Source organism: Anguilla rostrata, chromosome 14 (assembly GCF_018555375.3).
Source record: "Anguilla rostrata isolate EN2019 chromosome 14, ASM1855537v3, whole genome shotgun sequence".
Classification (NCBI taxonomy): Eukaryota; Metazoa; Chordata; class Actinopteri; order Anguilliformes; family Anguillidae; genus Anguilla; species Anguilla rostrata.
This window is the reverse complement of record NC_057946.1, coordinates 2,244,014-2,260,000: the sequence shown is the minus strand read 5'-3', so window position 1 is coordinate 2,260,000 and position 15,987 is coordinate 2,244,014. Positions and strand designations below refer to the sequence as shown.

Below are 15,987 nucleotides of genomic sequence, written 5' to 3'. Positions count from 1 at the left end.
AGTGTGTGTGTGTGTTGAGAGAGTGTGTGTGTGTGGAGGGAGAGTGTGTCTGTGTGTGTGTGTGTGTGTGAGAGAGAGGGGTGTGTGTGTGTGTGTGTGTGTGGTATGAGAGAGAGAGTGTGTGCATGTGAGAGTGAGAGTGAGTGTGTGTGAGTGTGAGAGAGTGTGTGCGTGTGAGAGTGTGTCTGTGTGTGAGAGAGAGGGTGAGTGTGTGTGTGTGTGTGTGTGTGTGTGAGAGAGTGTATGTGTGTGTGTGTTTGTGTGTGAGAGAGTGTGAGTGTGTGTGAGTGTGAGAGAGAGTGTGTGTGAGTGTGTGTGAGAGAGAGTGTGTGCGTGTGAGAGTGTGTCTGTGTGTGAGAGAGAGGGTGAGTGTGTGTGTGTGTGTGTGTGAGAGAGAGAGTGTATGTGTGTGTGTGAAAGGAAGTTTGTGTGTGTGTGCGCGTATGTGCGTGTGTGTGAGAGAGAGTGTGCATGTGCGTATGTGCGTGTGTGTGTTTGTGTATGTGTGCGTGTGAAAGGAAGTTTGTGTGAGTGTGTGTGATCAATCATAAATACATTTATTGTCCCAGGTGGGAAGTTTGCTTTGCTCTGCTGGTTGTGGCACTAAAACACTTTAATGACTGAAACACCAGTAAAGTTCCTGACAGTCCCAAAAGGTACAATTTTCAGTTTTCACCAGTTTTTCTTTCCTCCTGATTTTTGCTACCTTATCCCCTTTCTATGCTCCACAAAATTACCCAGCATTCCCTCATGCCCTTGGCATCACTATATTTGGAAGCCAGCCTCCTTATGCAATGGACATGAGTCCAGGTTTACAGTAAGGTTCACCATTCATCTTGGAGCCATTAATCCACTAAACCCGCACTTCCCTTGGCTCTCTTCAGTTAGAAAGGTAGTTCACAGGGCTCTTCAACCCTTTAAGGTGTGAGATCACAAATATGTGATTAGAATGTTCTTAACTGAACATTCTAATGCTGATGTAACAATCACTGCTGACGACTGAAAGCAGTGGAGTTCTAGAACACTGACTTAGAATTTAAAAAAATAAATAAATACTGTGGCCCGCTATTGGCTACTGCATTCTCATAATGAAGTTATTAAATAATAGCTATTCATTTTGCTCATATGCATTTCATTTATTATTTATGTTATCATTATTGTAAATGAGGCCTCTGTAGAGAGAATAAGCCAATGCGATCTGCAGGCCTAGTAGCCTCCACGCTTACACGCGATGGGGCTAGTGGACCTAGCGGGCCTAGCGGGAGGTCCGGAGTCTGTTATCACAGGCCTGGGGGCAGCGGCCTGGACAGGAAGTGGCTCGCACGCCCGGCTGTCGCCGCCGCCGCTGCTGCCTCGGTGACATCATGGCGGCGCCCGGGCTGCTCCGCGGCGCGCTGGCGTGTCTGGGTCTTCGCCGTAAAGCTTTCGACGGGCTGTACGCGTGCAGCGGTTTATCCACCAGCACCGTCACGGGACAGCGCCGGCTCCCCCGTGGCACAGATATCACCACGGTTACGGGCGCAGGCTGGAGGAGGCGGGGGGGGGCGGGCGGGCGAGGGGGGGTGGAATGAGAGGTGCGTTCTGGGGACTCTGTCATTTTAAATGCTGCTGTGTAATTAAGAGTCTGCAGCCCTGAGGCACCAGAGGTACTGCAGCTCACTGCTGCGTGTCAGAGCTGCTAGCAACACTCTCTCTCTCACTCTCTCCCTCTGTTTCTCTCCCCCTCTCCCTCTCGCTATATCTCTCTCCTCCATTCCCTATCTCTCACTCCCTCTATTCTTCTCCCTCTCTCCACTCTCTCCCTCTATTTCTCTCCCCCTCTCCCTCTCGCTATATCTCTCTCCTGCATTCCCTATCTCTTGCTTTCTCTCTCTCTCACCCTCTACCTCTCACAGTCTCTCTTTCTCTGTTACCTTCTCCCTTTCTCTATATCTCTCTCCCACCCCCCTTTCTTTCTCCTTTTACCCTCTCTTTACCCTTTCTCTTCCCTTCTCTGTCTCCTCTCTCTAGAACTTAATGTTGATCTCTCTGTTCAAGTTCAAAGTTCAAAAGTGCTTTATTTGGCATGACAAGTTTATACTTATGTTGCCAAAGCACATCAAAATAAAACAAAGAACATTTGTATGGAACAAGAAAATGAAAAAACAAACAATGGCACCAATCTAGAAAAACTGTTTAACCACTTGGTTATTTTACAGAATCTGATTTCACCAAAATTAATGAATGAAAATTAATGACAACAATAACAATACATTTTTAAAAAACTAAATCAAAGGGGCACATTGGGTACTTGGGGCAAAGGGGCAGGTAGTCGGGCATCCAGACTCACCCTCATCCCCCACGCCCGTGCCTGCTTATACATGCATATGAATCATTATTTATTATCATTACTGTATTATTATGATCATCACTGTCCACAGGCTGCTGCGGCTGTTAGCCTACTGTGCAGCTAAAGCTACACGCTCCCTCCTCCCTCAGAGGAAATGGCAGCCTGTCTGCTTAATATCAGACCTTCAGATTCAGGGAAAATCTTATTTACTTTTTAATAGCACCGAGCTCCCGCTTTTCTTGCGCTGTTCGCATTTTTTCTAAGAAAACGACAATCTGTCTCCCCAGCGAGCGGACCTTGTGCTAGCTGGTTTGTGGACGTCTCCCCGGTCGCAGTGGCCAGGCTGTGCTCGCTGCGTCTGTGTTTTGTCAAAGTTTTCTTTTGTTTATTATTTTTTCACCGTGCTTAGTTATTCTGCCATGGGGTGTTCTCTTTTTAGGGCCAGCGAGCATTCCAGTTTTTCTCTCTCTCTCACTCGCTCGCTCCCCCTTTCTTGCTGTTCTTCTTTCTGTCTGACCGCCTTCTATTCCCCCTCTCCCGCTCCTCTCTCTCCATCTCAGGTTAAAATAGCAGCTTTGTATTGAATAACTCACCTACAGCTTTGTGAGAATAACTCACCTACCGCGTCGTTACATTTACTCTATGATCTTGTGGTGGGTCGGGCTCTTCAAAGTGACCTCGCTCGCAACGTGATGTTTTATTTTTAAAACTACCAAATGAGACAAATGTGCGGTCGGAGACATCCCGAGCGTCCCTTCAGTGAGGCGCAAATAAGGCGTCTGAAATTAAATAAGTCTTGGAACGATCGCCTTACTGACCCAAAATGCTGGCTGCAGGAACGGTGATAAAGTTTGAGAGGATACGGTCGTCGCTAACGTTTTTAGCGCGGTCCGCGGCGGAGGGCTAAGCTAATTGCCGTCATTATGCCGTTAACGCGCGTGGCTCCAGGTGCTGTTGCTGTGGTGACAGGTGTGCACGAGAGGGTTTACGAATCTGACTGTGTTTAGCGAACTGCTGATAATGCCGCTTGAGATAACACCGCGCGATTAATCAGTGTAGATGAGAGGTGGGCAACGAGAGCCGTATCTGTTTCTGGTGTTCATGCCAACTTGCAGCCTTAATTACTCAATTAACCCTAACGTTTAAGCCATCTGACATTTCAGCTATATTCCGCGATAAGCGCATGAATGACAGCCAAAATCTATTCGTTTGTCCCGACGTGAAATGTTTTGCTGTGATCTAATCTATGAGTTGAACCAGTGTTGGTGTATACAGTCAATTAGCTTATTTAGCCAGGGTAATTGGTGGAAACGAAAAGAAAAGAGGGGCGGGGGTCACAAAGTGAGTGAGAGAGAGAGTGGAAGATTCAGTGGAACAATAGGTTGGAAAATGGATGCCAATGTAATAAATTCCAAATGAAGTGTGAAGCACAATAAAAAAACATGTTTTTCATAATACTGCAAATAACAATAAAGAATAGTGCATGACATTTTTTGCAATCTGAAAGCTCCTTAATATTAAACATATTGCAGTGTAATCTATTATTGCTGTTTTCTGACACCATGCAACCCTGCACAGTCATTTTAGAGGACACTCTGGATCTGGAGTTAAACATGCCAGGGTAACACTCCCACGCCCAGTGCACTGTTAAAAACGGCGACTGTAAGGAAGGAACATCGCTTGTCTCTGTAAAACCGAAGGTTTTTCCCACAAGGGGAAGCAGGCGGGGGCTCCTCAAACAGACCTCGGACCCATACCGGTGTCTGAGAGTGTTCGCAGCGCAGTTTACAGCTTCAGGTCTGAATAGTTGGGCCCTGTGATTTATGCGCACGGACAGCTGCTGATTGAGGTGTGACATTCCTGTGCAAAGTGCTTGCAGGTTGTAGGAGTTCTTTCTCTCTGCAGCACGAACCTTTATGCTGTTTTCATTATCTTTCAATAAAAAAAAATAAGTCCTCAGTACAACTTCTTGCTGCGTGTTCGAATTCCCAATACTGTAGTATACACGCAACACTGTAAAACTGAAAGAAGAGCAAAACATATTTTGGTGGGATTTATTTCAGCTGGCTCATATTTCAAGAAAACTGAAAACCGATAAGACTGAAGAGTTAACACACTGTGTTAGCATGATACTGTGCGTGTTAATGTAGCATTAGCTGCACTGTGTTTGTTTTTATTTAACCCTTTAACTGAACATTGTAATGCTGATGCAACAATCACTGACTGTGACTCCGCCCCCTCCCCCCCCTTTTCTGCTATTGGTTGGTTTTTTTTGGCAGATGTGGACGAGTGTGCGACCGTCCCGCACGTGTGTGGCGGCGGGCAGTGCCAGAACACGGCGGGCAGCTACACCTGTTCCTGCCCACCTGGGTACGCCCAGTCGCCGGACGGAACCCGCTGCGTTGGTGAGTAACGGCCGCGGACCACGGAAAGGGACCGTCACCAAACTTACGGCACAAACACACACACAAATATGCCAAAAAATATGTAAATGCTGTTGGTACTTTTTGGCTGGACCGCAACAGCAGGGCCGGCCCTACAAATGCGAATGTCTGTGACTGAGTGACTGATGAAGTTACACCTTTGTCAGTATTGTGTTTATCCAAAAAAAAAAAAAAATGTAGCAAACAATTGATTAAGCTCCAGAGATTTTGTCTAGCGCCCCCCACTGTCCTGGAGGCTGCATTGTCTGTCTTAAGAAAGAATGATTGACGCTTACCTTTGAAGTAAAAAAAAAAAAAAAAAAAAAGGAAAAACAGCTGCCTGACTTGGTGAACTGGATGTTTTCTGTCGGGCTAAAATTATCTTCGTGACCTACATACTAGGGCAGCTGTGTCAGATCAAGTGTGATCCCCCTTCAGAAGCACACTGTGCTTGTGTTGTCTGCCAGTGGATGGGGCCCTCTCAAGTTATCTCTCCCTGTAGCTGTAGCTGTGTCAGACAGCAGTGGAAGAGGCCCTCTCCCACTATCTCTCCCTGTAGCTGTGTCAGACAGCAGTGGATGGGGCCCTGTCTTGTTATCTCTTCCTGTAGCTGTAGCTGTGTCAGACAGCAGTGGAAGAGGCCCTCTCCCACTATCTCTCCCTGTAGCTGTGTCAGACAGCAGTGGAAGAGGCCCTCTCCCACTATCTCTCCCTGTAGCTGTGTCAGACAGCAGTGGAAGAGGCCCTCTCCCACTATCTCTCCCTGTAGCTGTGTCAGACAGCAGTGGAAGAGGCCCTCTCCCACTATCTCTCCCTGTAGCTGTGTCAGACAGCAGTGGATGAGGCTCTCTCCTCATTATCTCTCCCTGTAGCTGTGTCAGACAGCAGTGGATGAGGCCCTCTCCCACTATCTCTCCCTGTAGCTGTGTCAGACAGCAGTGGATGGGGCCCTGTCTTGTTATCTCTCCCTGTAGCTGTGTCAGACAGCAGTGGATGGGGCCCTCTCCCATTATCTCTCCCTGTAGCTGTGTCAGACAGCAGTGGATGGGGCCCTCTCCAGTTATCTCTCCCTTTAGCTGTGTCAGACAGCAGTGGATGGGGCCCTGTCCCTGTAGCTGTGTCAGACAGCAGTGGAAGAGGCCCTGTCTTGTTATCTCTCCCTGTAGCTGTGTCAGACAGCAGAGCCGGGTTCGACTGCATGCTGCCGTTGGATGAGTTCATGTGTTGCGCTCTGTTCTCAGTTTTCTCAGGTGATGCGTTCCTCCTCAGGTAACCTACAGCACAGAGCTGATGGGGACGTCTCTTTGAGCCATTTCTGCCCAAATGCCTACGCGTACAGCGTCTCAGAACTTTCCAGAAACCTGTATCTGTTCTCCATCTCCGCCGCTCGTCTTTAAGCTGAAACTGTAATTTATGGCTACTGTAGTGGCATCGCTGGGTCTTATTAATGGCAGAATATTTAAGGACTTTCCCCATGCCGTGGCTACTGCTTGTTTATTGCGTGTGTGACTCTGTTCCAACTTTGTTTCTGAGCCAGATTCTTTTTTAAAATGCTTTCCCAGATATTTTCCTGTTGGAAATCATCCAGTTTGTTTTCTGAAGTCTCGAAAAATAAAACTGTTAAGGTGCCGTACTCTGTTATGACGGTGAGGTATGATTATGCGCTTACACAGAAGCTAACGCAAATACGCACATGCCCACACACGAACAGCTGACTGTTGGGCATATTTTTAAAGATTAGTCATGGCATTTTTTTTTATAAAGATTAATCAGTTTCAGAAATAAGGCTGTTGTATATGTGCTTTTTCGTGTACTGAGTTCTGTGTTGGGTGTTTCTGTGGTAACTGAGTGAAATGTCCCTGCGGTATAGTCCAGTGTGGCTAATTAGTGTCCCATTGCTGTGTGTTATGGCCTGCGGGTGTTGAACTGAGCTCAAGTGAGACGGAGAACTCAAAAGGCGACGGACATCTGTGCAAACAAACGGTCCGCGTTCGGACCGAACTCCTGGCGAATGAAAATCGCCTCTGGTTTTGCTCCAGAGCCTGACAGCTGGATCCTACTTGGCGGATGAAAGGTGAACTGTGTCCATCGCTCTGATGTCTGCCCGCCGGGCACCTGGCCTGCTTGTAAAACCATCGCGGATTCAAAAGCGGATTTGGCGGGGAGCGAGAGTGTGCTGAAAATGTTCCTGTCCAGCTAACAGGTTTTGGCTTCCAGAACATTCCTGGAGAGTTTGGACAAACCACTTGGGTTTCGGTTCTGTGGCTGAATGATAACCGTTGAGGGACGTTACCTGTGTTTGCGTGCAACACGCCTCTGCGACTTTGACCGAACTTCTTTGGAACGATAAATATGTTCTAAGACCGTTTGGGGGAGGAGCGGGTCTCCTCATAACGAGGCGATGCTCCCAAATGGGAATACCGTTGGAATTTTCCTCGACATTCCTGGAATTTTTAGTGAGTGCTCTAGCTGGGCCGTTTGTGGGCCGTATGGAATTATTCCACTTGCCCATTTGCACGTAATGCCCACTGAGAGAGCCCTTTTTCGCCGTGGTCTGTGCTTACCAATCCAGCCCCATCAGTAATAATGGAATGTAATCGATGTTTAACGTGCGAAACTGAGGTGATTGACAGCTTCTCTGATTGAGAAGGGAAGGAAAAAAACTACAGAAGAGGAAACATCACAGAGCCCAGACCCTGTGATGGAGGTGGACTGGGGGGGTGGTGGGGGTCTGTGTGACCGGCCAGAGGTTTCCCACGTCCTTGTTCAGAATGTGAGGTGCAAGGGCTAAGCTGAGGGCCTTTCCCTCGAGAGGTCAAAGGTCAGTCTCCTGGCTGGCTCCTGGAATCCTCGGGCAGGGGGTGGGAAATGAAAGGAATTTTTCCGTCCCGTCCCCCCCCTCCCATCGGGTAACTGTACGGGGATGCAAGACACTACGCTGGCCTCAAATTGATACGTGGTCGGTCCATAAGAAATGGCAGCACCGGTGACGCTCACAAAGCAGACATTTCATTGGCTGACCCCGAGTGACTGTCCAGAGACGTCGGATTGAGGGCCCGTGTGTCTGAGATCTCGAGTGAGTTCAGAGTGGAGAGAGGGAGCACGTGGTCCACCAAAGCTGAAAAGCTGCAGAGAGTTTGAGGAGGATTAGAACAGGAGAAAGCGAAGATGCGCTGGCTGACGGAAAGCTTGAGATACACGAGCAAGACGATTGGACGAAAGGGTTGCAAGTCATAGACTACAGACTGAACCCTCCCATACGCTGGGCGATGGAATAGCCAGTCGGCACTGGCATGGTGTGCATTCGAGTCGAGACCGTGGAGCTTGTCCATGCACCGGTGCATCCTGCCCTGAGCCTTAACCGAATGAGCCACCCAGCAGCCCCTATTAGCATGATACGTTTCATGTCCTTCCCCATCTTCACAAGGCAGCTCAAAAGCTAGCCTTTGTGCCCTTTTGTGGTGTGTGCCTTGTCATGGCACTGTTGCCGTGGCATCATGGCCCCGCCCCCCCTCCCTAGCCTCGCCTCGCCTCTTCCTCTGAGGCCCCACCCTCGCTCTGGATTTCGTGTGAATGGGGGTGTCAGCTGCGTGCCCCGTGCCCCCTGCCCCCCTGCCCCCCTCCCCGGCAGCGGTTACACACCCGCGCGGCGGGTTTTATTGCTGACCCCGCCGATCCCGCCAAAATCACCAGAGCCCCAGCGGGGCCTGCTGAGGCAGGGCCAGAATACCGCTCGCCTCGGGGGGGTTCGGAGCAGGGACGGGGGCACAGGGGGGCAGGTGTGTGATGTGTGATTTAGAGCTCTGAACCTGCAATTAGCACCTTGGGCAAGCCCAGCATTCCAGCTGAGGAGGAAACTAGAGTCACAGAAAAAATCCCCTTTTATTGGAGCGTTCGCCAGCCTCTGCTGCTGGGCCGTCTGCATAGCTGCGACAGCTATGCCCTTCTCTGATTGGGTCAGCTTCATTAACCAATCAAATGCCCCATACACCTGTCTGGATAATGGCTAGTTATTTATATTGCTGGGCTGTTGGCCGCAGATTTGTCTTTAAATTTGAATAATTAATTTAATCATTAATTTGTTTTTTGTTTTTTTTAACGAACTTTTCGTCCGTTCGTTTTCATTCATTTGAATGTGGAAGGCTTGGTGTGAGGATGTTAGAAGAAGGGGGAGATGAATATTTAAGTTCATCAGAAGGTTTGAATTGTCATCAGACTGTACGAAGGATGTATTTTGGGAGGAGGAGGTTGAGGAAGATGTAAGAAGTAAGACACATGAGGAAGGGAAAAAAAAGACCTGTTTTTTTATTTTATTTATTAAGCAGCCTAGAGTGCTGGTCCCTACTCTTCATCCCAAGACTGAGCATGTGCAGGTCTGGCAGTGATCCATCTCACCCCACTCCAACCCCACCCCCAGGCTAGATATTAACTAGCCTCTACACATAAAACAACACGCTCCAGAGCGAAATCACAGCGGCCATTTTATTTGCCGTATGAAGCTGTTCCGTGGCACGCTGCCTGCTGTACTTATTAGAAAAATAAAATAACATTTTTGTCCGTTGGGTGTTTTTTTTTTTTTGGTGGTGAGCTAGTGGATTATTATTTTTTTCCCGCCAGAGCTGGAACGAGACCTCCAGCTCACATGTGGAGGCCACCTTGTCATATTTCAGACGGACAAAGTTCTTGTTTTGCATATCTTGTCATCGAAGCTGTTCTCGTAGCTCTGGTTAAATTAGTAGGTTGTTGTATAGAATTGATAGAGGATTATTTTGACAGCTAGCTGCGGATTAGGAACCTGCTGTTAATTTAAACTGATTGAAAGTTTGTGTTGCATTTGGGGTTAGGCGAATTACTGTACCTCATGCCACTACTGCTCTACTTAGTCTTGCAAAAGAAGAGAGCTGGTATGAAGTAACTGAAGATTAACCTGCATGGTCTGCTTTTGCTGAAATAAGGAAATGTTGCTGTAGGAAGTTTATCTGCAAGGGAACGGTATGTGCAGATCGAGGTTGTTGTTCGACTGCTGTTTGTGTCAGACAGTGTTGTCCATTCTTAAGAGCGCTCATCGTCCGATTTTGTGTTTTTTTTGTGTGTTTACGGTACGCAAACTCTGGTGTCCGCATGTGCCGGTGTGCTCATTTCCTCTCTAACTGCGACCGGTTAGTTATTTCCTGTTTCGGGGTGTCCTAAATAGAGCAGGAGGATGTTGAACTTTCAGGAAAAAAACAAGAAAAAAGAAAAAAAAAAAGGGGAGGCGCACGTGCGGACGGTTCCTGGTGCCGCAGACGTCTGACAGGCCGCTGGCTTCAGGAGACCCCCCCCTGACCCACATACTGCAGGGAGCGGCCATTTCAGGCGGCTGTTTCTCGCGCCCCGCTGCCAAAGTTTCGCCAATTAAAAGGGCCGGGGGGGGGGGGAGGGAGGGGGGTGGCGAGGGGGGGGGGTTGGTCACGCTCATCTCTGGTGCCGATGAGGCCCTCATACAGAGGCATGAGGCTCCGGGGGCGACACAAATCTTTGTTTTCGGGAGCAGCGGCAGCGCAGGGGACCCCCCAGACGCCATGTTTATTCACAGCCGATTGCGTGTTCTGGCTTAAGCTGGGCGACCTTTGACCTCCCCGGTCCCCTGGCGGACTTCTGTAAGTTTTCACAGCTCCTCTGTAGCAATGCCTCCTGGGATAATGATGTCAAAGCCCTGGGCAGTATTTTCACAACAAAACGCAAAAGCCCCAGAAATGCTTTTGATCGGGACGATGGCTGCTGGACACCAGGCTGTTCAGCAGTACAGAAACTAAAACCCGTTTCTAGAGGCGTTCTAAATTCGTATTATTTCTTATTTATAAACTACAGACTGTAAAGTTAAAGAACCCACTGAGAATGTAGTGCTGCATTGTGAATAGCTTACCTGATCTGAGTCTCTGCAGTGTTACCTGTTTAAGGGTAAAGCTCCTGTAGTCACGGTGTTGCCTGGTTGCCTCAGCCTGTAGTCACGGTGTTACCTGGGTTACTCAGCCTGTAGTCACGGTGTTTCCTGGTTTACTCAGACTGTAGTCACGGTGTTGCCTGGTTATCAGCTGTATCACGGTGTTGCCTGGGTTACTCAGCCTGTAGTCACGGTGTTGCCTGGGTTACTCAGCCTGTAGTCACGGTGTTGCCTGGGTTACTCAGCCTGTAGTCACGGTGTTGCCTGGGTTACTCAGCCTGTAGTCACGGTGTTGCCTGGGTTACTCAGCCTGTAGTGACGGTGTTGCCTGGGTTACTCAGCCTGTAGTCACAGTGTTGCCTGGGTTACTCAGCCTGTAGTCACAGTGTTGCCTGGGTCACTCAGCCTGTAGTCACGGTGTTGCCTGGGTTACTCAGCCTGTAGTCACGGTGTTGCCTGGGTTTCAGACCCGCGCCTGGGCTCCGTGGTTCACGGCACGCCTGCCAGCCTAACGGCTGCCTGTACTCAGAGTAGTCCGGCAGTACACTAACTTCGGCACGAGCCCAGTGCCTGACTAGCGCACTCAGGACCGCTGTCTGGGTCAAACGGCGGGACTACGTGACTCACATCTGCCCCACGTCCTCAGGCTCAGGTGCAGTGCCCCGCACACTTCTACACCTAACACCCCACACACGTAGCACATCCCCAAAATACACTAACGCCAACATCCCCAAACTCACTAACACCAACACCCCCAAACACACTAACACCAACACCCCCAAACTCACTAACACCAACATCCCCAAACACACTAACACCAACATCCCCAAACACACTAACACCAACATCCCCAAACACACTAACACCAACACCCCCAAACTCACTAACACCAACATCCCCAAACACACTAACACCAACATCCCCAAACTCACTAACACCAACATCCCCAAACACACTAACACCAACACCCCCAAACTCACTAACACCAACATCCCCAAACTCACTAACACCAACATCCCCAAACACACTAACACCAACATCCCCAAGCTCACTAACACCAACATCCCCAAACACACTAACACCAACATCCCCAAAACCACTAACACAACACCCCAAACCACTAACACCAACACCCAAACACTAACACCAACATCCCCAAACACACTAAACCCACACCAAATCCCCAACTCACTAACACCACATCCCCAAACACCCTAACACCAACACCCCATACCACTAAACAACAACATCCCAAATATAACACCATCATCCCAAACACCCACACAGGATAGCCAACCACTATTCACCCTACCTCACACAAACACACACTAACATAACCTCCAGGTTTTCATCATTCACCAGGACCACCAAATCTCACCCATATGCACACACACACACCACACACACACACACACGCACATTACACACAGACACACACACCACGCACATATACACACACCACACACCACATACACACACACGCACACACACACACGCACATATACACACACACACGCACACACACACACACACGCAATACAGGCACACACTGTTATGACTGTTGAGTCATTCCCATGCATCCCGGGCCTCTGCTGTTCAGTAGCGTGTATTCCTGAACAGACAGAGCCGGAGGTTGTGTCAGAAGTATTGCGCCATACCGGTGTTCCCAGCAGCGGCAGGTTTATGAATGTGCAGAGAGGCCCCGAGCCGTCTCCCACTGATGATGTCATAAGTGAAGCCGGACGAGCCGTTGGCACGGAAACCAGTTCTCCTTGGCCGGCTTCCCGACATCCCTGCACCGCCCATCAGTCACGATTCGTGGGATTCGCTGGCTCGCCTTCACCTCTCGGCCAATAAGAACTGACCCGCTTCCCCCCACAACCCAACCCCTCCCTCATGGCTGTTTGTTAGCATTAGCTTTTTATAATATAACTGTTTTCTGGAAAAGCCCCCGCCCATTAACCTGCCCCTTTCTCTGTCCCGCGCGTAGAGGAGTTCCACAGGCTGTGCCTCGGGGGGGCGCCCGACGGGGGACGCTTCCCAGGGGGGGACCCCGGAGTCGTGGGGGGGGGCAAATGGAAGCCCCTCATCCCCGGAGATTACGACTTCACCTTCAACGGCGGGCGGCTTCCCCCCTCCCACGGGGACGGGCCCAGGCTGCCCTCCCCGGAGTTCGGTAAGTGGGCACAGAGCTTCCCTGCGCTGATCTCAGATCAGCTCAACCCAGCGGTGCTGTGACCTTAATTGACTTCCTGTGACCATTTTAAGACTTCCTGTGAACATTTTAAGTATTTTAATTTTTTCCACATGATAGTCTTGGATGACAAAAAACATGTTGAAGTGAAAATATTTTCCAAAAAAAAAAAAAAAAAACTATTTTATATTTATTGAATGTCCCTAGTAGTGTAGGTTTCTGCATAGTAATCTATGTGCCTCTTGCAATTAAGACTCCTGTCCCCTACAGGAGACAAAGTGAAGCGCAGGGTCTTAGGAGGTTAAGTTTAATTAGCGCTTTGCTGCGGATGTAAAGTCGGCGTAGTTAACGCCCAGATTAAAGGTGCCGGTTTCCGCAGCCACGCTGAACCAGACGGTGGACATCTGCCAGCTGCTGAACAACCTGTGCCTGAACGGCCGCTGCATTCCGGTGCCTTCCAGCTACCGCTGCGAGTGCAACATGGGCTTCACACAGGACGCCCGCGGAGACTGCACAGGTAACACACCTGCACAGGTAACGCACCTGCACAGGTAACACACCCGCACAGGTAACGCACCTGCACAGGTAACACTGCGAGTGCAACATGGGCTTCACACAGGACGCCCGCGGAGACTGCACAGGTAACACACCCGCACAGGTAACGCACCTGCACAGGTAACGCACCTGCACAGCTACCGCTGCGAGTGCAACATGGGCTTCACACAGGACGCCCGCGGAGACTGCACAGGTAACGCACCTGTACAGGTAACGCACCTGCACAGGTAACGCACCTGCACAGGTAACACACCTGCACAGGTAACACACCTGCACAGGTAACGCACCTGCACAGGTAACACACCTGCACAGGTAATGTCCCCTCACACATGGGACCCAGAGGCGCAGCCTGTACTGGCCTAATAATGCAGCTGCACAGGTAATGTTACCTGCACAGGTAACGTCCCCTCACCTGGGAGCCATAAGCACAGCCTGTACTGGCCCAATATCACAGCTGCACAGGGTGTGAGGCTCGTCTGCAGGTGAAGCCTGAGCTCAGGTGCACAGGTAACAGTGCCTTCACAGGCATCCTACCCTCACAGGTGACACATGAGTAATATTTTCATTCATTAAAACTAGAGGCCATACACAGGTAAAACAGGTACATAGTCAGTTACACTGTGAGTATGCAACACAGGTATGACTTACACAGTGATCTCTGTATTTAGATAAGTATAAAAAAAGCCTCTTATGTGTGTGTGTATGTGTCTGTGTGTGCGTGTTTGCCTGTGTGTTTGTGCACGTTTGTGCGTACGTGTGTGTGTGTGTGTGTGTGTGCGTGCGTGCGTGCGTGCGTGCGTGCGTGCGTACGTGCGTGTGTGCGTGTGTGTGCGTGCGTGTGTGTGTGTGTTCCTCCCCCAGATGTGGACGAGTGTGCCTCTGACCCCTGTGTAAACGGAGACTGTGTGAACACTCCCGGGTCCTACCACTGCCGCTGCCACTCAGGCTTCCAGAGGATCCCAGCCAAACAGACCTGCATCGGTAAGAGCACCAACACCCCCCCCCCCCCAAGCAGACTTGCATCACCACCCTCCTTTTCCATGGGGCTGTCTGTGGGCCGGGGTCTTACTGTGTCCGTCCCGGGGCCCAGCTGGACGGTTTTGGTGATTTACTTGTTTGGCAAACGCCCCTGCAGTACGGGCACTACAGGTCTGAGGGGCGCTCCTGGATGATTCAGTATTCCGGCGAAATGAAGACTCGGGGAAGTTCTGTGTGTCTGAGGCCCACAGCGGTACGGGACCGAGGTGCGCCTGTGCCTCGTCTCCTGATTAAGGGTGAAACAAAAATCTTCTCCATCATCATCTTCCTCTTATTGCCCCTGGTGAACGACAGCTCTCGGACAGAAGCATACCTCAGAAGGAACTTCAGCACACGTCAAGTTCAAATAACAGTCTATTACTCAGAGTGATTACACGGTAAAGAAGAACACTGTCCGTTTTACTGCTCTGACAAGTGTTATTACATGCAATAAATAATCTATTATTAGACCATTTTACCAGGAGAGCGTTATCCGTTTGTGTTTAATGAAAAGCCCTGTCCTGCTTTGACCCCCTGCTGGCTGATAAGGACGTCATTAAGCACGAGATTAGTTATTTTCTGGGTCTTCTCTCGGCTATTAAGCGACGATGGAGCAGCAGTTTTGCCAGGAAGATTATTTATGGAAATTCTTAGCAAATGAAAACATTTCCTGGGGTGAAATGTGTAGCAGGCGGGGTGGGGGGATGATTGGCAGATTTTTACTGTGGTATGAGGGCAGTTGAGGGTGGGGGGCAATGTAAACCAGCTGACTCGGCCTCTCTTCCCCCCCCCCCCCAGACATCGACGAGTGCCTTCACAACGGCGTGCTCTGCAGGAACGGTCGCTGCCTCAACACGGACGGGAGCTTCCAGTGCATCTGCAACGCAGGCTTCCAGCTCGCCCCCGACGGGAAGAACTGCGTCGGTGAGGCTCCGCCCACATCCTCCCCCCCCCCCACCCCACTCCGCGCGGTGTTTCCTGGAAGCAGCAGACTTCGGGCCAGTCGCTAAAGAGCCGGTGGCGGGGGCTGGCGGGGGGCTGACTGTGCCTGTGCTGGGACAGAATTTAGACTTGGATAAACCACATCCTTCATTTCCTTTTTGTCAGGGTGACCTGGCTGCCATTTTCAGTATGCTAGTGGATAGTGACATAAGCCAAGCTGGCTACCTTTGCAACGAGGTTGCTGCTTCATGGATCTGACCCCTCATTTATTTATAAGACTGATGGCCAGCAAATCTGTGCCACGTCTTGATTAGGTATTTTACTGGGAGCTGTCTTCGGCTGAAGATTCCATTTCCCAGCATGCAGCTGTGTTTGGTATCTGTAGTCTTAGAGAGCCACATTATAAAGCCACGTATATTGTAACTGATGACAATGCGTGAAAAGCAACTTATAAACGCTAGTTTAGATCAGGGAGTACACAGGGAGATTGATCTGTGTGGATGAATCTGGTGGGGTGTGTGGTTTTCCTGTGCCTGTTGAGCGCTGACTGCATGTGTTGAAGGTCAGCTCTTCCTCTCTTCTTCTCTTCTTCTCTTGTGTCCAG

General features: G+C 49.9%; 1 protein-coding gene across 1 annotated transcript in view; it reads left to right on the top strand.

Moving 5' to 3' along the window:
- LOC135239870 (fibrillin-2-like) overlaps positions 1-15,987 on the top strand; it is a 115,504-nt gene that overhangs the window by 25,584 nt on the left and 73,933 nt on the right. Inside the window, exons 8-14 of the mRNA XM_064308856.1 lie at positions 4,609-4,734; positions 11,143-11,196; positions 11,322-11,721; positions 12,652-12,851; positions 13,249-13,386; positions 14,286-14,405; positions 15,240-15,365. Of these exons, the coding sequence (XP_064164926.1) occupies positions 4,609-4,734; positions 11,143-11,196; positions 11,322-11,721; positions 12,652-12,851; positions 13,249-13,386; positions 14,286-14,405; positions 15,240-15,365 (1,164 nt within the window). The remainder of the gene's footprint in view (positions 1-4,608; positions 4,735-11,142; positions 11,197-11,321; positions 11,722-12,651; positions 12,852-13,248; positions 13,387-14,285; positions 14,406-15,239; positions 15,366-15,987) is intronic.